The following is a 23277-nucleotide window of genomic DNA, read 5'->3' on the forward strand; positions in this document are numbered from 1 at the left end:
ATCAATAAGGCAGCTATTAACAAGGACAACAGGGCAGCCATCCTAATACACAGAGATCGAGCTAATCCGATCGCCTACTATTGACCACAATAAGGACAGGACACGATGATCTCTGTCACTGTATTTAAGTGTGAGAAGAGCATATCATCTGGTATTGCATCTTCTCTGCCCGCTCACGGTGGATGGGCCTTGGGCTGGAGGAGGCTCCGCGCTGGCCTCCCATCGCCCGGTCGAAATTGACATTTAATCCGGGGTCTGGCTGGCTCCTGGCGATTTACCGCCCCTGCTGGTGTCCTCCTGGCTCCCGGACACATCACTCTCAACACACCTGGCACAGCCAGACCGGCCTGGCACGTCACCAGCTCCCGAGATTGGCAAGCGCTCTGAGAAAACTCAATAGCTGCAGAGGGTGTGTGTGTGTGTGTGTGTGTGTGTGTGTGTGTGTGTGTGTGTGTGTGTGTGTGTAAACTGGACCGTGGCTAGAGCTTGGCTCTGACCCGATGGCCGGTATTAATCACAAGGCCGGGACGGACCCGGGGAAAATGTGGTTGTGTTTTAGGGTGAGATATGGAAGTTTCTCAAGTTAATGGTGTGTGTGGAAGACACTTCCTGGGCAACCAGAATTGCTTACGCCTGGTCAATATTTCCTCTCTGAAGTAGACAGGGCTTTGCTATCAATCTGGCCCCCGAATCTTGTTTTTTACAAAACGGAGGCATTTCTTCATCCCTTTCTCTGTGCCCTCACCCCACTATTCAATCTGGGCATTTTGCCCTTCAGATTGGGTCATCATACAAAGTCTTTTCTCAAACCTATCTGCCCTGATACAAATAAACATGCAAACTCATATCATCCCATACAATCTTGGTTTTCAAGGAGAGTGTACCGGACCATGTCCAAAGGTTTTGTGTTATGTAAATCAAATACCTTTCAAAGTTCTGTTAAAGATCCACTGCTGTAACAGCCTCTGTTATTGTTTGGTCACATGATCAGGATAGGCAACAGAATGCCTATACACATGTATTGTATGAAGTATCATTTGTTACACCATACTCACTAACCTGCCAGCCTGATGACAGGAAGGAATAACACATTCAAAGAAAAGAAAAGACAAGAAAATGCTCTACCAATAAGTAAAAAAAGTTAAAACGTTAAAACAAACAAGCATATGTCAAGCCACTGTGGGTTCGCTGGACTTAATACTATTCTAGTCAATAAGAGGTTATAGAGACAGCATCAGTCATCCCTGTCTCTGGTCAGGACTGTGTCACAAAACGAAAAAATAAAGAATTAAAAGACATGCATTTAAATTAGTGGTTTTACGCTGGTGAAACATCAGCTGAATTGCTGTTCAAGCTGTTGTATTGTTTAAAGATCCTGTACTTGACCCAAAGTTTGCAACGACTCAGAGAAGCTTACATTGGATGAGACCTTGATTTGTTTATGCTATTTTAGCCAACCTGAATTTAGGAGGGAAACAGGGAAAGGTGGGTTGAGAACTGCCCCCCAGTGAGGGGGGGTGTTGCATTGTGGGTATAAAAAAAAACAGACCTGGAAAGTGCTCAGTTCCTACTGAGTCCTATTGTGGCATCCTCCCAGGTTAGATACTCTGATTGAAAGGAAACTGCCAGAAGTCCCTCAGATGAATTGGCATAAATATGTGAGCACAAATAAACCCCCAAACAAACAATAAACAAAAACAAAATCCAGAGATTTGTATATTCCATCTCTGGAGACTGCTTGAAAGATTTTTTCTTATTAAATCCACATGCTTGTTCTTGAGGGAGGGTTAGCATGGGGGTCCTTGACAATGAACAACAACAACCAAAAAAAAACAGGCTAAAAGATTATTTTTGCTGAGATAATCTGCAACAATGCTTGTTCAGTGTTTTTTTCTGACTTTTTTCTGACTCCCCTTGGAAATGTTTGACCATATCCACACAGAGAGATTTATTTCCTCTGTAACTCAACATCTCCACGTGAGAGAGAGGTTAGAGAGAGAGAGAGAGAGAGAGAGAGAGAGAGAGGGTATAGAGAGAGAGAGAGACTGAGAGAGTGTGACAGACAGATATAAATCCACGCCGAGACGAAGACGAGGAGGATTATATATTTCGTCCCTCCATTGTATCTTTCGATAAGTAAACCACCCAGTAGACCATGTTGAAGGCCCCAAAGGACACTGGGAAGAGGATGCGTGCATATTTGTCGATCTTGCTGGTGCCGCCCGTGGCAGGAGCGCTCTGCTTTGCATCCATCTTGCTCTGGATGTGCTCCAGCTTCGGCCCCAGAAGGTTGTGGAGGGAAGGCGCGCCCCCCTGGGCACTGGTCCCCATCCGGCCTCCCACAGTGGGGGTGGAGGGGGGCGCGGGTGGGGTGGTTTTGGAGTTGGAGGCTGCAGTGAGCGCTGAGTTGGGGCCGGTTGGAGCGAGGGTGGAGGAGCTGCCGGTGGTCCCGGTGTTGGAGGAGGCTTGCCGTGCGCCCTTCACCGCGGTGCTGTTGTTACCGCTGCTGCCACTGCTGCTGCTGGCTGAGTCGGCCTTCTTGGAGTCCGAGCGGGATGAGGAGTTGTTCAGCCGTTTCCTAAGGTTGCCGTTTGTGTCCGAGTTTTGCTGTCAAGGGGATGAGAGAAGACAGAATAACTGCATGACCAAACACGGTAAAATACTGAACATACTGTTAGTTGCCCTTTTCTTTCAGGTCCTTAGTTTAAGATTGGTAAAAGGGACATGATGCCTAATCCTGTTTAAAAGTCTTCTGGATTACCTGCCAAATTATTCTAGCAATCATGAGTTACCAGCGTATTCAACTGATATTAGCTTTCTCAATTACATTACAAAATAAAATGAATATGTCTTTCTTTTTAGCACAGCATTTCCCAAAAGGGTATGCTGGGGAAACGAAGTCCCCAGAAAAGAAATACATTTTTGTGTAGTTTATAAGACATAGATACCTCACAATAAACAGAACAATAAATAAGAAATGAAGAGGACCAAGTACATAACCCTGTAGAACCCAAATGCAAAAGCAAGGTTAAGTCTAAGTAGGGAACCTGTAGGAAGCTTGGGGTGAGGCTTGGTGGACAGGTGGTATGATGGCTGGAGGGCAAAGGCTTGGTCACTTCTCCATCATGAGTAACAACAATGAAACTAGGTCCATCTGGTGAAGAAAATTGGGGACAGACCAACTGGCACATTTCCTATAGTTTCATTCATTTGCTTTATAGGCTGCATCCCGAAGGCCTATTTGCAAACGGCCTCTCTCCTCGGTCCTCAGCTCGTGCCCCGGAAATGTCTACGTCATCGAGGATGTCTCATTTGTCTAATTGCAACCAGAGGAGGTGAGAACGAGAAGAGAGGAGAGAGGCGAAAGGGCTGTTACGCAAGGAAATATGAGAACATCCTATGTGGAAGTGTTTTCAGTTGGAATTGTGTGATCATTGGTCCAAACTGTCAATGCGAAAAGTTCCCTCCCACGTCTATCAACTTTCAGATTCCACCAAGTTCGTAGGGATTTATTAGCGGTAATAAGTTACTAGATAGACCAAGAAAAGATCTTTAAATGCTGGACTGATCATGAACTACTATGCAACTACTACTACTACTAAAAATTAAAGTTCATGCCTGTTTTGTTCACGCATTGTATAATAAGTATTCATTCATGTCCCCCAACTGGGCAACTCAGGTAGCAAAATCTTCCCCCCAAATTCCCACCTCTTATTCCCACATGAAGTGACGTAAATTATGGCGTTTTCACTGGAAATTTTTTTTTTCCAATGCACATGAAGGCACCGTCATATTGGTCTCTCCTTCATTCCTCCATCCTCATCGTTCCTTTCTTGTTTCCTTTACAAATATAATTAGAAGAAGGGGTTAGGACAGGAGGAAGGAAGGAAGGAGAGATGGACAAAAAGACAAATGATCTGCAGCCATTCTCGACATTCCTGGCCTTGTGCTGTGATCCCGTTGTCCATGCTGATGGCTTGTGACAACCCGTAACTTGTGAAATTACGTCACTTCCTCGTAAGAAGCACTCCAGTTTGCGTTTACGTTCATCACAACACAATGAGTCAAAGACCAATTAATCGCTGGTATTCACCTCGAGTAACGTATTGTTGTCTAGCGTTTGTTTTTAGCAACACAGGAACATTGCTAACCACTTTTACCAACACCAACGGATAAACAACACATTCCACGATATTCCACGAACAACAAGACAACATAACACATACCCTTGAGGCATTGGAATGTGTACGAGTAATTGAAATGGACATTCACATTTGCTAAGCAGTAAAAAGAAGAGTAAAATAGCACAGCTACTTAACACAAACACAGGCCGCAGCCATCTTTGTTTTCAAGCCGTAAGAACTCTCCGCCGAACTTGGGGGTCTCCTGGCTTGTACGAGACGAGATCGCTTCTCGTCAGATGACTTGAAATGGGCGTATTTGCGTAATTTTGCGTAACTTCCGTTTTTTCGGACAGCTTACTACGTAAGACGAGTACGATGGAAAATGGGACCACAGGACTAGGCGGCCGAGTGTGACATCAAAATTGTTTTTCCAGCTGGTGTAGCCAAATTTCAGCCTTGCGTATGCAGCTGATTTTTTATGACTGTGAGATCAAAAGCAGGAGAGCCAAGGAAAGCCAAGACCAGGGAGCAGGTGTGCTTCTACAGGCACCAGGTGTTTGCTAAGTTCTCATAAATTAACAGAGGACAACATCAGACAATAGCAGCCCGACATATCGGCATTTCATATACTGTAGCCCACATCCTAAATAAACTTAAAAGGCTTATTCACACGATAACAGTGTCAATGAAAGTAGTAAAATAATGAAGATAAATTCTTTTCAAAACAAAATGTAAAAATGGGCATCATATTGTGAGTGGTTTGTAGTAGAATTGGAACTGATTTATGAACTGTAGAGTCATGAAGTTTGATTGTTTGACAAGTCAGTTTAAGAGTTGCAGCACAGGGGAATCGTGAAGTTTGAATCGCCAGTAAAGGAAGTAGACTAAGCAAAGTAAACAGAGAGAGAGCACAGGTGAATGTGATTAGTAGGCTAAGCTAGCAGTGGTGATAGTCAGCTGGAGAAGTTACCGCAGAGAGTTGCAGTACGGGGGAATTATTAGCAGGTACATTGCAAAAGAACATCCAGTAAAAGGTAGGCCTAATAAACAGAATTATTTTCAGTATCTCTACTGCTCAGGGGTGCGTTTCCCAAAAGTATAGTTGCTAACCTGATAGCAACTTAGTTGGTTGGCAATGGGAAATTGCATTGAAACCAACAAAGTTGCTTACTTAGTTGGCAACTATGGTTTTGGGAAACGCGCCCCTGACCTTCTTGACACTGTTAGCTGGTCCTCTTGTTTACAATTGTTGCATCTTTGATGGTGTGCAGAGTCGGTGGTAACAGCCTCTCTTCACTTCGAAGGCAACTAGTGTTGTACAGTATAATGGTGCGATCCATTTGTCCAGTGTGCTTGTCTAACGAGTAGTAAGTTCGGAATCCGGAAGTTACGAAAAATGACACAACAGCATGCCCTTCCTAAACTTGTCTAAAGAGAAGCAATCTCGTACTAGTCAAAGGACACCCAGTTCACGGCGAGTTCTTACGACAAGGAAGTTATGTAATTTCACAAGTTACGAGTTGTCACACCGTCAGCATGTACAAATGGATCGCACAATAAATGCTTTTAACGCTGACATCACACACTCCGCGTGCAGTGATCAATGCATTGTGCTGCATGGCACAGTGTCTGAATACATTTCCGAATGGTGATCACCATGTTACACAAGGAATTTTGTTCTTTTTAGGTGTCTAATGAAGGTCTTGATTTCCCTTATTTCTTCATCCTGATATGTCATCCTTCTTGATTGCAATTGCTTGTAGCTTGTTTTGTTTCCAAACAAAACTTGGTAAACATGACTGATAAACTCTGATCATTGAAACCACTGGTCAGAATTTTGGGCATAAACTATTAATCAGGTATGAGACATTTGTTTTAATCTCTCATGGAAATCACAGACCAACAATTTGCGGCTAATGACCATGCTCCAGTGAACATGTAAACAGATGATTAATGTTTGCAGAGTAGATGAGCTGCACGGGAGCATTAAAAGTAAACAATTAGACTGGCCTAATTTTACTTTTGCAGGTGCAGGGGTGGAGAGTAGGAAATTATTTCATTTGCCAGTCAGCTAGTCAGGCTTACACATAACTCTTTTAAAAAGAACATTACAGCACTGCTTGTACAGTCCAATAGCTCAAGAAGACAGACATAACTGCATGACCAAACACGGTAAAATACTGAACATACTGTTAGTTGCCCTTTTCTTTCAGGTCCTTAGTTTAAGATTGGTAAAAGGGACATGATGCCTAATCCTGTTTAAAAGTCTTCTGGATTACCTGCCAAATTATTCTAGCAATCATGAGTTACCAGCGTATTCAACTGATATTAGCTTTCTCAATTACATTACAAAATAAAATGAATATGTCTTTCTTTTTAGCACAGCATTTCCCAAAAGGGTATGCTGGGGAAACGAAGTCCCCAGAAAAGAAATACATTTTTGTGTAGTTTATAAGACATAGATACCTCACAATAAACAGAACAATAAATAAGAAATGAAGAGGACCAAGTACATAACCCTGTAGAACCCAAATGCAAAAGCAAGGTTAAGTCTAAGTAGGGAACCTGTAGGAAGCTTGGGGTGAGGCTTGGTGGACAGGTGGTATGATGGCTGGAGGGCAAAGGCTTGGTCACTTCTCCATCATGAGTAACAACAATGAAACTAGGTCCATCTGGTGAAGAAAATTGGGGACAGACCAACTGGCACATTTCCTATAGTTTCATTCATTTGCTTTATAGGCTGCATCCCGAAGGCCTATTTGCAAACGGCCTCTCTCCTCGGTCCTCAGCTCGTGCCCCGGAAATGTCTACGTCATCGAGGATGTCTCATTTGTCTAATTGCAACCAGAGGAGGTGAGAACGAGAAGAGAGGAGAGAGGCGAAAGGGCTGTTACGCAAGGAAATATGAGAACATCCTATGTGGAAGTGTTTTCAGTTGGAATTGTGTGATCATTGGTCCAAACTGTCAATGCGAAAAGTTCCCTCCCACGTCTATCAACTTTCAGATTCCACCAAGTTCGTAGGGATTTATTAGCGGTAATAAGTTACTAGATAGACCAAGAAAAGATCTTTAAATGCTGGACTGATCATGAACTACTATGCAACTACTACTACTACTAAAAATTAAAGTTCATGCCTGTTTTGTTCACGCATTGTATAATAAGTATTCATTCATGTCCCCCAACTGGGCAACTCAGGTAGCAAAATCTTCCCCCCAAATTCCCACCTCTTATTCCCACATGAAGTGACGTAAATTATGGCGTTTTCACTGGAAATTTTTTTTTTCCAATGCACATGAAGGCACCGTCATATTGGTCTCTCCTTCATTCCTCCATCCTCATCGTTCCTTTCTTGTTTCCTTTACAAATATAATTAGAAGAAGGGGTTAGGACAGGAGGAAGGAAGGAAGGAGAGATGGACAAAAAGACAAATGATCTGCAGCCATTCTCGACATTCCTGGCCTTGTGCTGTGATCCCGTTGTCCATGCTGATGGCTTGTGACAACCCGTAACTTGTGAAATTACGTCACTTCCTCGTAAGAAGCACTCCAGTTTGCGTTTACGTTCATCACAACACAATGAGTCAAAGACCAATTAATCGCTGGTATTCACCTCGAGTAACGTATTGTTGTCTAGCGTTTGTTTTTAGCAACACAGGAACATTGCTAACCACTTTTACCAACACCAACGGATAAACAACACATTCCACGATATTCCACGAACAACAAGACAACATAACACATACCCTTGAGGCATTGGAATGTGTACGAGTAATTGAAATGGACATTCACATTTGCTAAGCAGTAAAAAGAAGAGTAAAATAGCACAGCTACTTAACACAAACACAGGCCGCAGCCATCTTTGTTTTCAAGCCGTAAGAACTCTCCGCCGAACTTGGGGGTCTCCTGGCTTGTACGAGACGAGATCGCTTCTCGTCAGATGACTTGAAATGGGCGTATTTGCGTAATTTTGCGTAACTTCCGTTTTTTCGGACAGCTTACTACGTAAGACGAGTACGATGGAAAATGGGACCACAGGACTAGGCGGCCGAGTGTGACATCAAAATTGTTTTTCCAGCTGGTGTAGCCAAATTTCAGCCTTGCGTATGCAGCTGATTTTTTATGACTGTGAGATCAAAAGCAGGAGAGCCAAGGAAAGCCAAGACCAGGGAGCAGGTGTGCTTCTACAGGCACCAGGTGTTTGCTAAGTTCTCATAAATTAACAGAGGACAACATCAGACAATAGCAGCCCGACATATCGGCATTTCATATACTGTAGCCCACATCCTAAATAAACTTAAAAGGCTTATTCACACGATAACAGTGTCAATGAAAGTAGTAAAATAATGAAGATAAATTCTTTTCAAAACAAAATGTAAAAATGGGCATCATATTGTGAGTGGTTTGTAGTAGAATTGGAACTGATTTATGAACTGTAGAGTCATGAAGTTTGATTGTTTGACAAGTCAGTTTAAGAGTTGCAGCACAGGGGAATCGTGAAGTTTGAATCGCCAGTAAAGGAAGTAGACTAAGCAAAGTAAACAGAGAGAGAGCACAGGTGAATGTGATTAGTAGGCTAAGCTAGCAGTGGTGATAGTCAGCTGGAGAAGTTACCGCAGAGAGTTGCAGTACGGGGGAATTATTAGCAGGTACATTGCAAAAGAACATCCAGTAAAAGGTAGGCCTAATAAACAGAATTATTTTCAGTATCTCTACTGCTCAGGGGTGCGTTTCCCAAAAGTATAGTTGCTAACCTGATAGCAACTTAGTTGGTTGGCAATGGGAAATTGCATTGAAACCAACAAAGTTGCTTACTTAGTTGGCAACTATGGTTTTGGGAAACGCGCCCCTGACCTTCTTGACACTGTTAGCTGGTCCTCTTGTTTACAATTGTTGCATCTTTGATGGTGTGCAGAGTCGGTGGTAACAGCCTCTCTTCACTTCGAAGGCAACTAGTGTTGTACAGTATAATGGTGCGATCCATTTGTCCAGTGTGCTTGTCTAACGAGTAGTAAGTTCGGAATCCGGAAGTTACGAAAAATGACACAACAGCATGCCCTTCCTAAACTTGTCTAAAGAGAAGCAATCTCGTACTAGTCAAAGGACACCCAGTTCACGGCGAGTTCTTACGACAAGGAAGTTATGTAATTTCACAAGTTACGAGTTGTCACACCGTCAGCATGTACAAATGGATCGCACAATAAATGCTTTTAACGCTGACATCACACACTCCGCGTGCAGTGATCAATGCATTGTGCTGCATGGCACAGTGTCTGAATACATTTCCGAATGGTGATCACCATGTTACACAAGGAATTTTGTTCTTTTTAGGTGTCTAATGAAGGTCTTGATTTCCCTTATTTCTTCATCCTGATATGTCATCCTTCTTGATTGCAATTGCTTGTAGCTTGTTTTGTTTCCAAACAAAACTTGGTAAACATGACTGATAAACTCTGATCATTGAAACCACTGGTCAGAATTTTGGGCATAAACTATTAATCAGGTATGAGACATTTGTTTTAATCTCTCATGGAAATCACAGACCAACAATTTGCGGCTAATGACCATGCTCCAGTGAACATGTAAACAGATGATTAATGTTTGCAGAGTAGATGAGCTGCACGGGAGCATTAAAAGTAAACAATTAGACTGGCCTAATTTTACTTTTGCAGGTGCAGGGGTGGAGAGTAGGAAATTATTTCATTTGCCAGTCAGCTAGTCAGGCTTACACATAACTCTTTTAAAAAGAACATTACAGCACTGCTTGTACAGTCCAATAGCTCAAGAAGACAGACATAACTGCATGACCAAACACGGTAAAATACTGAACATACTGTTAGTTGCCCTTTTCTTTCAGGTCCTTAGTTTAAGATTGGTAAAAGGGACATGATGCCTAATCCTGTTTAAAAGTCTTCTGGATTACCTGCCAAATTATTCTAGCAATCATGAGTTACCAGCGTATTCAACTGATATTAGCTTTCTCAATTACATTACAAAATAAAATGAATATGTCTTTCTTTTTAGCACAGCATTTCCCAAAAGGGTATGCTGGGGAAACGAAGTCCCCAGAAAAGAAATACATTTTTGTGTAGTTTATAAGACATAGATACCTCACAATAAACAGAACAATAAATAAGAAATGAAGAGGACCAAGTACATAACCCTGTAGAACCCAAATGCAAAAGCAAGGTTAAGTCTAAGTAGGGAACCTGTAGGAAGCTTGGGGTGAGGCTTGGTGGACAGGTGGTATGATGGCTGGAGGGCAAAGGCTTGGTCACTTCTCCATCATGAGTAACAACAATGAAACTAGGTCCATCTGGTGAAGAAAATTGGGGACAGACCAACTGGCACATTTCCTATAGTTTCATTCATTTGCTTTATAGGCTGCATCCCGAAGGCCTATTTGCAAACGGCCTCTCTCCTCGGTCCTCAGCTCGTGCCCCGGAAATGTCTACGTCATCGAGGATGTCTCATTTGTCTAATTGCAACCAGAGGAGGTGAGAACGAGAAGAGAGGAGAGAGGCGAAAGGGCTGTTACGCAAGGAAATATGAGAACATCCTATGTGGAAGTGTTTTCAGTTGGAATTGTGTGATCATTGGTCCAAACTGTCAATGCGAAAAGTTCCCTCCCACGTCTATCAACTTTCAGATTCCACCAAGTTCGTAGGGATTTATTAGCGGTAATAAGTTACTAGATAGACCAAGAAAAGATCTTTAAATGCTGGACTGATCATGAACTACTATGCAACTACTACTACTACTAAAAATTAAAGTTCATGCCTGTTTTGTTCACGCATTGTATAATAAGTATTCATTCATGTCCCCCAACTGGGCAACTCAGGTAGCAAAATCTTCCCCCCAAATTCCCACCTCTTATTCCCACATGAAGTGACGTAAATTATGGCGTTTTCACTGGAAATTTTTTTTTTCCAATGCACATGAAGGCACCGTCATATTGGTCTCTCCTTCATTCCTCCATCCTCATCGTTCCTTTCTTGTTTCCTTTACAAATATAATTAGAAGAAGGGGTTAGGACAGGAGGAAGGAAGGAAGGAGAGATGGACAAAAAGACAAATGATCTGCAGCCATTCTCGACATTCCTGGCCTTGTGCTGTGATCCCGTTGTCCATGCTGATGGCTTGTGACAACCCGTAACTTGTGAAATTACGTCACTTCCTCGTAAGAAGCACTCCAGTTTGCGTTTACGTTCATCACAACACAATGAGTCAAAGACCAATTAATCGCTGGTATTCACCTCGAGTAACGTATTGTTGTCTAGCGTTTGTTTTTAGCAACACAGGAACATTGCTAACCACTTTTACCAACACCAACGGATAAACAACACATTCCACGATATTCCACGAACAACAAGACAACATAACACATACCCTTGAGGCATTGGAATGTGTACGAGTAATTGAAATGGACATTCACATTTGCTAAGCAGTAAAAAGAAGAGTAAAATAGCACAGCTACTTAACACAAACACAGGCCGCAGCCATCTTTGTTTTCAAGCCGTAAGAACTCTCCGCCGAACTTGGGGGTCTCCTGGCTTGTACGAGACGAGATCGCTTCTCGTCAGATGACTTGAAATGGGCGTATTTGCGTAATTTTGCGTAACTTCCGTTTTTTCGGACAGCTTACTACGTAAGACGAGTACGATGGAAAATGGGACCACAGGACTAGGCGGCCGAGTGTGACATCAAAATTGTTTTTCCAGCTGGTGTAGCCAAATTTCAGCCTTGCGTATGCAGCTGATTTTTTATGACTGTGAGATCAAAAGCAGGAGAGCCAAGGAAAGCCAAGACCAGGGAGCAGGTGTGCTTCTACAGGCACCAGGTGTTTGCTAAGTTCTCATAAATTAACAGAGGACAACATCAGACAATAGCAGCCCGACATATCGGCATTTCATATACTGTAGCCCACATCCTAAATAAACTTAAAAGGCTTATTCACACGATAACAGTGTCAATGAAAGTAGTAAAATAATGAAGATAAATTCTTTTCAAAACAAAATGTAAAAATGGGCATCATATTGTGAGTGGTTTGTAGTAGAATTGGAACTGATTTATGAACTGTAGAGTCATGAAGTTTGATTGTTTGACAAGTCAGTTTAAGAGTTGCAGCACAGGGGAATCGTGAAGTTTGAATCGCCAGTAAAGGAAGTAGACTAAGCAAAGTAAACAGAGAGAGAGCACAGGTGAATGTGATTAGTAGGCTAAGCTAGCAGTGGTGATAGTCAGCTGGAGAAGTTACCGCAGAGAGTTGCAGTACGGGGGAATTATTAGCAGGTACATTGCAAAAGAACATCCAGTAAAAGGTAGGCCTAATAAACAGAATTATTTTCAGTATCTCTACTGCTCAGGGGTGCGTTTCCCAAAAGTATAGTTGCTAACCTGATAGCAACTTAGTTGGTTGGCAATGGGAAATTGCATTGAAACCAACAAAGTTGCTTACTTAGTTGGCAACTATGGTTTTGGGAAACGCGCCCCTGACCTTCTTGACACTGTTAGCTGGTCCTCTTGTTTACAATTGTTGCATCTTTGATGGTGTGCAGAGTCGGTGGTAACAGCCTCTCTTCACTTCGAAGGCAACTAGTGTTGTACAGTATAATGGTGCGATCCATTTGTCCAGTGTGCTTGTCTAACGAGTAGTAAGTTCGGAATCCGGAAGTTACGAAAAATGACACAACAGCATGCCCTTCCTAAACTTGTCTAAAGAGAAGCAATCTCGTACTAGTCAAAGGACACCCAGTTCACGGCGAGTTCTTACGACAAGGAAGTTATGTAATTTCACAAGTTACGAGTTGTCACACCGTCAGCATGTACAAATGGATCGCACAATAAATGCTTTTAACGCTGACATCACACACTCCGCGTGCAGTGATCAATGCATTGTGCTGCATGGCACAGTGTCTGAATACATTTCCGAATGGTGATCACCATGTTACACAAGGAATTTTGTTCTTTTTAGGTGTCTAATGAAGGTCTTGATTTCCCTTATTTCTTCATCCTGATATGTCATCCTTCTTGATTGCAATTGCTTGTAGCTTGTTTTGTTTCCAAACAAAACTTGGTAAACATGACTGATAAACTCTGATCATTGAAACCACTGGTCAGAATTTTGGGCATAAACTATTAATCAGGTATGAGACATTTGTTTTAATCTCTCATGGAAATCACAGACCAACAATTTGCGGCTAATGACCATGCTCCAGTGAACATGTAAACAGATGATTAATGTTTGCAGAGTAGATGAGCTGCACGGGAGCATTAAAAGTAAACAATTAGACTGGCCTAATTTTACTTTTGCAGGTGCAGGGGTGGAGAGTAGGAAATTATTTCATTTGCCAGTCAGCTAGTCAGGCTTACACATAACTCTTTTAAAAAGAACATTACAGCACTGCTTGTACAGTCCAATAGCTCAAGAAGACAGACATAACTGCATGACCAAACACGGTAAAATACTGAACATACTGTTAGTTGCCCTTTTCTTTCAGGTCCTTAGTTTAAGATTGGTAAAAGGGACATGATGCCTAATCCTGTTTAAAAGTCTTCTGGATTACCTGCCAAATTATTCTAGCAATCATGAGTTACCAGCGTATTCAACTGATATTAGCTTTCTCAATTACATTACAAAATAAAATGAATATGTCTTTCTTTTTAGCACAGCATTTCCCAAAAGGGTATGCTGGGGAAACGAAGTCCCCAGAAAAGAAATACATTTTTGTGTAGTTTATAAGACATAGATACCTCACAATAAACAGAACAATAAATAAGAAATGAAGAGGACCAAGTACATAACCCTGTAGAACCCAAATGCAAAAGCAAGGTTAAGTCTAAGTAGGGAACCTGTAGGAAGCTTGGGGTGAGGCTTGGTGGACAGGTGGTATGATGGCTGGAGGGCAAAGGCTTGGTCACTTCTCCATCATGAGTAACAACAATGAAACTAGGTCCATCTGGTGAAGAAAATTGGGGACAGACCAACTGGCACATTTCCTATAGTTTCATTCATTTGCTTTATAGGCTGCATCCCGAAGGCCTATTTGCAAACGGCCTCTCTCCTCGGTCCTCAGCTCGTGCCCCGGAAATGTCTACGTCATCGAGGATGTCTCATTTGTCTAATTGCAACCAGAGGAGGTGAGAACGAGAAGAGAGGAGAGAGGCGAAAGGGCTGTTACGCAAGGAAATATGAGAACATCCTATGTGGAAGTGTTTTCAGTTGGAATTGTGTGATCATTGGTCCAAACTGTCAATGCGAAAAGTTCCCTCCCACGTCTATCAACTTTCAGATTCCACCAAGTTCGTAGGGATTTATTAGCGGTAATAAGTTACTAGATAGACCAAGAAAAGATCTTTAAATGCTGGACTGATCATGAACTACTATGCAACTACTACTACTACTAAAAATTAAAGTTCATGCCTGTTTTGTTCACGCATTGTATAATAAGTATTCATTCATGTCCCCCAACTGGGCAACTCAGGTAGCAAAATCTTCCCCCCAAATTCCCACCTCTTATTCCCACATGAAGTGACGTAAATTATGGCGTTTTCACTGGAAATTTTTTTTTTCCAATGCACATGAAGGCACCGTCATATTGGTCTCTCCTTCATTCCTCCATCCTCATCGTTCCTTTCTTGTTTCCTTTACAAATATAATTAGAAGAAGGGGTTAGGACAGGAGGAAGGAAGGAAGGAGAGATGGACAAAAAGACAAATGATCTGCAGCCATTCTCGACATTCCTGGCCTTGTGCTGTGATCCCGTTGTCCATGCTGATGGCTTGTGACAACCCGTAACTTGTGAAATTACGTCACTTCCTCGTAAGAAGCACTCCAGTTTGCGTTTACGTTCATCACAACACAATGAGTCAAAGACCAATTAATCGCTGGTATTCACCTCGAGTAACGTATTGTTGTCTAGCGTTTGTTTTTAGCAACACAGGAACATTGCTAACCACTTTTACCAACACCAACGGATAAACAACACATTCCACGATATTCCACGAACAACAAGACAACATAACACATACCCTTGAGGCATTGGAATGTGTACGAGTAATTGAAATGGACATTCACATTTGCTAAGCAGTAAAAAGAAGAGTAAAATAGCACAGCTACTTAACACAAACACAGGCCGCAGCCATCTTTGTTTTCAAGCCGTAAGAACTCTCCGCCGAACTTGGGGGTCTCCTGGCTTGTACGAGACGAGATCGCTTCTCGTCAGATGACTTGAAATGGGCGTATTTGCGTAATTTTGCGTAACTTCCGTTTTTTCGGACAGCTTACTACGTAAGACGAGTACGATGGAAAATGGGACCACAGGACTAGGCGGCCGAGTGTGACATCAAAATTGTTTTTCCAGCTGGTGTAGCCAAATTTCAGCCTTGCGTATGCAGCTGATTTTTTATGACTGTGAGATCAAAAGCAGGAGAGCCAAGGAAAGCCAAGACCAGGGAGCAGGTGTGCTTCTACAGGCACCAGGTGTTTGCTAAGTTCTCATAAATTAACAGAGGACAACATCAGACAATAGCAGCCCGACATATCGGCATTTCATATACTGTAGCCCACATCCTAAATAAACTTAAAAGGCTTATTCACACGATAACAGTGTCAATGAAAGTAGTAAAATAATGAAGATAAATTCTTTTCAAAACAAAATGTAAAAATGGGCATCATATTGTGAGTGGTTTGTAGTAGAATTGGAACTGATTTATGAACTGTAGAGTCATGAAGTTTGATTGTTTGACAAGTCAGTTTAAGAGTTGCAGCACAGGGGAATCGTGAAGTTTGAATCGCCAGTAAAGGAAGTAGACTAAGCAAAGTAAACAGAGAGAGAGCACAGGTGAATGTGATTAGTAGGCTAAGCTAGCAGTGGTGATAGTCAGCTGGAGAAGTTACCGCAGAGAGTTGCAGTACGGGGGAATTATTAGCAGGTACATTGCAAAAGAACATCCAGTAAAAGGTAGGCCTAATAAACAGAATTATTTTCAGTATCTCTACTGCTCAGGGGTGCGTTTCCCAAAAGTATAGTTGCTAACCTGATAGCAACTTAGTTGGTTGGCAATGGGAAATTGCATTGAAACCAACAAAGTTGCTTACTTAGTTGGCAACTATGGTTTTGGGAAACGCGCCCCTGACCTTCTTGACACTGTTAGCTGGTCCTCTTGTTTACAATTGTTGCATCTTTGATGGTGTGCAGAGTCGGTGGTAACAGCCTCTCTTCACTTCGAAGGCAACTAGTGTTGTACAGTATAATGGTGCGATCCATTTGTCCAGTGTGCTTGTCTAACGAGTAGTAAGTTCGGAATCCGGAAGTTACGAAAAATGACACAACAGCATGCCCTTCCTAAACTTGTCTAAAGAGAAGCAATCTCGTACTAGTCAAAGGACACCCAGTTCACGGCGAGTTCTTACGACAAGGAAGTTATGTAATTTCACAAGTTACGAGTTGTCACACCGTCAGCATGTACAAATGGATCGCACAATAAATGCTTTTAACGCTGACATCACACACTCCGCGTGCAGTGATCAATGCATTGTGCTGCATGGCACAGTGTCTGAATACATTTCCGAATGGTGATCACCATGTTACACAAGGAATTTTGTTCTTTTTAGGTGTCTAATGAAGGTCTTGATTTCCCTTATTTCTTCATCCTGATATGTCATCCTTCTTGATTGCAATTGCTTGTAGCTTGTTTTGTTTCCAAACAAAACTTGGTAAACATGACTGATAAACTCTGATCATTGAAACCACTGGTCAGAATTTTGGGCATAAACTATTAATCAGGTATGAGACATTTGTTTTAATCTCTCATGGAAATCACAGACCAACAATTTGCGGCTAATGACCATGCTCCAGTAGCCTGACGTAGTCATACTCAATTCTAGTCAGAATTTGAGTCTGATACTGCTCCATAGAGCTGTGATTATGGGGCGTGTTTCAAACGAACCAGGAAAAAAAATGCCTCTGCACTCAATTGGATAGACCTACAACCAATCAGAGCAACGGAGTGTGTGACGTATGTTAAGCGACGCATAGTTGATGTCAACAGAACTCAACTGCACGCTAGACGAAGAAAATGTGAGCGATTTTCGCAGGTGTTGTAAAAATAATGTAAGGATACACGGAGTTCTTCAACACACGAACCTCATTTTTGAGAGAAACAGTAAAGGTGAATGCATATACGATCAAGTTATCCGTTTAGGATTACAACTCCACAACACTGCAAACAAATCGCATCGCATTTGTCGGTCCTGTCAGAACTTTATAACACGGTTGGAACGCGACATGCCCGTGTTTAAAAAATGGACAGAAGACGAAGGAGACCAGCCTGAAGAACCGTGTTCATCTGAGGCATCAGAGACGCCCCGGACTCTGAAGAAGTTCTGCCCCAATCCGTCAACTTCAACCGGTACAAAAACGCGAAGAAGCATTACAGAGGTAAGCTTGTTAATACATTTCTACTTCTTATGATATGACTATGACCTCGATTGCCACGTTTCACATGAGTTAATAGTGAGTCGTGATTATTGTCCAATGTGATAAACACTGTGCATTCCCACACTCCTCATTTCCGTGAAATCTATCAATGATTAAATCATCTAGTCATATTTTGACATGCCTAGTATTCTGGAAGCCAGCCCGAATTTCAGTGTAGTGTGAGCAAATGTTACCAGGATAAACTTGTACCTGATGTGTAAGTTGGCCTCTGTCACTTTGTCAATATGTAGAAACTTCATTTTGTAATGGACTAGCATGTTATCCAACCCCCACTTCTGTGCTTGGCACCTCTGTGGGGGGTGGGCAGTGTTTCTCTGACCTGCTCAGCAATTGCATCTGGTGTCACCATATTTAACAGTCTGTATTATCCAATGTATTGTCAATGCACGTTATACTTATTAGGCTATACTGTAATTCTTCACACTGACGTGTTCACTTATATTTCAGGTTGTCACCCATTTTCCATCCACTTGACCTCCACCTGGAACACCTAAACAATTTTCTCAAATCATTTATGAGAGGATTGGGACCAAACATGTCAGAAATGTCAGCAGCCAGAATCAGTAGGTCCATTGGCATCGTCAAAGAGCTAATGGACAAAACGGACACAGAGCTGGAGCTGACAAGGCCGGCTGGCATTCATCATGTGGCCCGAGAACAGGACGTTTTAACACTGGTAAACATTTTCAGGGAGACACAACTTTCCCAACAAAAATCACCCAGGCAGGCAGTCTCATGACACTGAATATCAATAAAACCAAGGAAATAGTAGTGGATTACAGAAGGAAGCAGCAGAACTACAGTTACACCCCACTAATGATCAGCGGGCAACCTGTAGAGAGAGTCACAAGTTTTAAATACCTTGGTGTCCACATTACTGAAGACTTAACATGGACTGTTAACACTCAACATGTTCTGAAGAAGTCCAGACAACGACTCTACTTCCTTCGTCAGCTAAGGAAATTCAAAGTTTCTACATCCATCATGAAGGCCTTCTACACTTCAGCGGTTGAGAGTGTTCTAACTGGTAGCATCATCACCTGGTATGGGAACTCCACAGTTAGAGATTGTAGTACTCTGCAGAGAGTAGTGCGCTCAGCTGAACGTACTATAAGAACTCAACTCCCTGCTCTACAAGAAATCTATTCCAGAAGAGTACTCCTAAGAGCCCAAAAGATTCTGAAGGACTCTTCTCATCCTAACAATGGATTATTCCTACCGCTGAAATCAAGAAGACGCCTATGTAGTCACAAAGCCAGAACTGAGAGGCTCAGGAGAAGTTTTTATCCCCAGGCCATCCGAACTCTGAACTCACACTATACTGACTTTGCACACATTCACTCCTCAGCACTCTCAAACATTTCCCAACTCTGAACTCACACTATACTGACTTTGCACTCATCCACTCCTCAGCACTCATGACCCCATCCCCCCCACGCCCCAACACACACACACCTACATGACTTTTAGCACTTTTACATCCCTCTCCCTATGCTGCAGACCTTTTATTTATTTTCTTATTCATCACACGTCAAAACACACACACACACACACACACACACACACACACACATATCTGACTTTCTCCAACTTTTGCACATCTCTATAGAACTTTTTATTTATTATTTTTGATTTCTCCTCCATCTATCTACCCATGTCCTTGATTGCCTAGCCTTTCTGTCCCCCCCCCCCCCATCCCCAACACACACACACACAAAAAAAACACACACTCTTACATCATCACTGTGATCACCTCACATACATACAGCACACTACAGTAAGCCTCCTCTACATACTTGCTGCACACTGCCCCCCCCCCCTCCCTACATACACAGCACATTGTCTTCAGGATCTTCTCCAACACACATCCTCTACTTACCTACAGCATACTGCCCCCACCTACCCACACACACACTATACACACACACACACACAGTCACTGCTTCACTCCCCTCCCGCCCACACACACATCTTCACTGTCATCACTCACATACATCATACTTGCAGTACACTGCCCCCCCCCTCTCCCCTACATACACAGCACATTATTTCATCAGGAAGCTTCTCCAACACACATCCCCAACATACTTACAGCACACTGCCCCCGCCCCCCAATACACAGCACATTGTCTCATGAGGAAGCTTCTCCAACACACATATTGCACACTGCCCTCTCCCCACATACACAGCACACTATCCCATCTCCCTTGTCATCCCCCCAACACACACACCAAGACCCTTGGCAGTTGGGTTAGCCCCTTGAGCCGTGGATATGCCCAAGGTTTCTTCCTTGGTAAGGGAGTTTTTCCTTGCCCCTGTTGCTCTTGGGTGCTCCTTGTTGGTGCCCCCCCCCCCAATCGCAATCCTCCCCCACCTTTCTTATGCAGCCCTTGCCACTTAATCTACTAAACCCCTCTTCTACTGCACTTTTTACCCCCCCCCATAAATGCACAAATAGGCTGACACCATACTTAATTTCACTGCATTTCTTACTTCCAGTAACTATATGCATGTGACAATAAACTTCCTTGTATCCTTGTATCATGCATTCCCGAATTTCAAGAGAAACTTATTGGCAAAGCTGAATTACCAGGAGAAAATAATGGACTGGCAAAATGTGCCTATTTAAATAATTAAGTAAATGTGAAATGTAAATGGTGATGGTAATTTGTAAATATTGTTTTCATAAATGACAATGTAAATAATTGTGTTTTCATATAATAGTTAAGTAGTATCCACATTCTTGTGTGTGTTTTCTTATTGGTTGTATGTTCAAAGTTCAGAGTATATCTTCAAACATTACCTATTATGTGTAGATATTAAAAATCTTTATTGACATGTCTTATTGTTTGTCTTTTAAATGCAGAAACATCACCAACCAGTAGAGAAGTATAAACCATTTTAATTTTATTAAAAAATATTAATGTAACAGAGGTAAAAAAAGGCATTTGCACAACAACAGGACCCTGAAGCTACAAATTTGAGCCTGAATTTGAAGCTAGTCTGAGATCTTCAACATTGACAAGCCTGATTCCAAGTTACTTGGTGATGATTGTATCTTATCCTCATCCTCGTCATCAAAGTAACCAGTGTAATCCATGTCAACCTGAACACGGTCATCCTGAACAACACCGTCATCAAACAAATTAGTTTGACTCTGTTCGATGTCATCAAAAACCTCATGCATAATTCATAGTATCTCTTTTGCATGTTCCAGCTTGTATGTAGGGAGATTATGGATAATGAAGTCCAGGTCAAATATCTGTGTGCACTGTTCTAAAACTGATCAATGAGTTCATCTCCAAAAGCAGTGCAGGCTGTGTCGACTGTAAAGTGGTATGTTTGTATGGTCCTGAAGTAAACTACTCCTGTAAGTTTGTAACAGTTCCCTGATCAAAAGTGTGCCCTCAGGTGTGACTATTCTGTGTTTGTGGTGTGATGAAACCTCCCCTTGAAAGTGTTCATATTTGGGGATTAGCTCCCCACAACCTTCAGGTTCACAAGAACAAACAGAATGGCAGTGAGTGCAGCACAGATGTCCTAGATCAACAGATGTGGCGTATTCCTCAAAATGGCAGTACAAAGCTTTCCGCAGACAACTAGTGACTCCATTAAAGTACCGTCTTAACTGCTGGGTCAAGCTTTGTACTAACATCCCTCACAATCCAGTGTAGGCACTCCAGTGTATGGCCAGGTACTTTAATCAGACCCAGTCTGATGTTTGTTCTGTTTGGGCTCAGGGCCAAAATGATTGGATTGTCCATCTGAAGCTTTTTCATAACCCTGGCTCTGGATTCCCGATCAGCAGAAGCGGTCAATGTCAGCACAGGTGTACCTGGAATATATAGCAGTACAAAAAGCAACCAATAAGTAACAGTAAAAATAAGAAATTATGAGTAGTATCATTTAGTACTTTTTAATGACTGTACTGACATCTGAAAAGAATACATCACTTATAAGGGGTACAGTGACTACTAATATGGGTATGGTGCTTGAGTACATAAAGCAACACCTAAATGCCCTTCTGCCCTTTTGCAGCCTGACAACTGATAGAAATAAAACAGTAACCTACATTAGAATGTTTTAACAGCTAGTTCGCTACAATCACACTAACGTTAATGATTGTACCAAGTCTGAGTTAGCGAACGTACAACGATACCTAGGCTACAACATGGGATTCATATCACGACATTGGGAGTTATTTACTAAGTCAGACAGTTAGATTCTCTTACCATTTGTAAGTTAGATGAACTTCGTCCACGACGATACCCATAACGTTGGCTTGAAAAACATCGGAGCCTAGCATGTCCCTCCACTTGTTGTTCAGCAGCCAGGATTCCGGGCTTCCGAAAAGGAGCTGGCAACGACCGCTGGCTATATCCAACTCGTCGTTCACGCCGAGTTGCATCGCCGTGATGCCCATTTCAGTTGCTTCTTTCACTTGGTCCTCCATGAGTGCGACCAAAGGAGAAACAACAATGACCAATGGGTTTTCATTGTGTCCCATCTTCTTAGCGACCAACGGAGCCAGCTGATAAATTAAACTTTTGCCGAATCCCGTAGGAAGGACGCCAAAAACATCTTTCTTTTCAACAAATGCCTTGATCGCGTTTCTCTGTTCCTCTTTTAAAATTAATTTGCTGTCGATATCTTCTAGAACAGACCTAATAGCAGAATCTACACACCTCAACTCTCCAGCGGCAGCCATCGTTGTTGTAAACGAATTCAACCCAAGCGCGCTTTGGTGACGTGGTTGATTACGTTACTGTTGATCATCTGTCCATCATCGTATAAAGCCCGCCCTGACAATTTGATTGGCCCGCCAGATATTGGGCGAGCATACTCGCGCTACTATTGAGCAATGCCAGACCGAACTTCCCGACCTCAAACGTTGTGGGCGGGACTAAGTTCGGAATGGCACCCAGGCTAATGCTCCAGTGAACATGTAAACAGATGATTAATGTTTGCAGAGTAGATGAGCTGCACGGGAGCATTAAAAGTAAACAATTAGACTGGCCTAATTTTACTTTTGCAGGTGCAGGGGTGGAGAGTAGGAAATTATTTCATTTGCCAGTCAGCTAGTCAGGCTTACACATAACTCTTTTAAAAAGAACATTACAGCACTGCTTGTACAGTCCAATAGCTCAAGAAGACAGACATAACTGCATGACCAAACACGGTAAAATACTGAACATACTGTTAGTTGCCCTTTTCTTTCAGGTCCTTAGTTTAAGATTGGTAAAAGGGACATGATGCCTAATCCTGTTTAAAAGTCTTCTGGATTACCTGCCAAATTATTCTAGCAATCATGAGTTACCAGCGTATTCAACTGATATTAGCTTTCTCAATTACATTACAAAATAAAATGAATATGTCTTTCTTTTTAGCACAGCATTTCCCAAAAGGGTATGCTGGGGAAACGAAGTCCCCAGAAAAGAAATACATTTTTGTGTAGTTTATAAGACATAGATACCTCACAATAAACAGAACAATAAATAAGAAATGAAGAGGACCAAGTACATAACCCTGTAGAACCCAAATGCAAAAGCAAGGTTAAGTCTAAGTAGGGAACCTGTAGGAAGCTTGGGGTGAGGCTTGGTGGACAGGTGGTATGATGGCTGGAGGGCAAAGGCTTGGTCACTTCTCCATCATGA

General features: G+C 42.3%; 1 protein-coding gene and 1 long non-coding RNA gene across 2 annotated transcripts in view; both read right to left on the bottom strand.

Annotated features, from left to right (window-relative positions):
• Positions 1-2100: 2100 nt before the first annotated feature.
• The window catches only part of gabra4 (gamma-aminobutyric acid type A receptor subunit alpha4), a 53784-nt gene continuing 32607 nt past the window's right edge, over positions 2101-23277 (bottom strand). Inside the window, exon 9 of the mRNA XM_076286602.1 lies at positions 2101-2607. Coding sequence (XP_076142717.1) covers positions 2101-2607 — 507 coding nt within the window. The remainder of the gene's footprint in view (positions 2608-23277) is intronic.
• LOC143125779 (uncharacterized) lies at positions 20506-22539 on the bottom strand. Its single transcript, XR_012987316.1, has 2 exons — positions 21856-22539; positions 20506-21458 (listed from the first exon to the last, which is right to left on the bottom strand). It is a non-coding gene; the product is annotated as an uncharacterized LOC143125779 (long non-coding RNA).

Source organism: Alosa pseudoharengus, unplaced genomic scaffold, assembly GCF_046254945.1.
Source record: "Alosa pseudoharengus isolate Yale_2024_CS ecotype anadromous, Long Island Sound unplaced genomic scaffold, YU_APseudo_1.1 YU_APseudo_1.1_scf_16, whole genome shotgun sequence".
NCBI lineage: Eukaryota > Metazoa > Chordata > Actinopteri > Clupeiformes > Clupeidae > Alosa > Alosa pseudoharengus.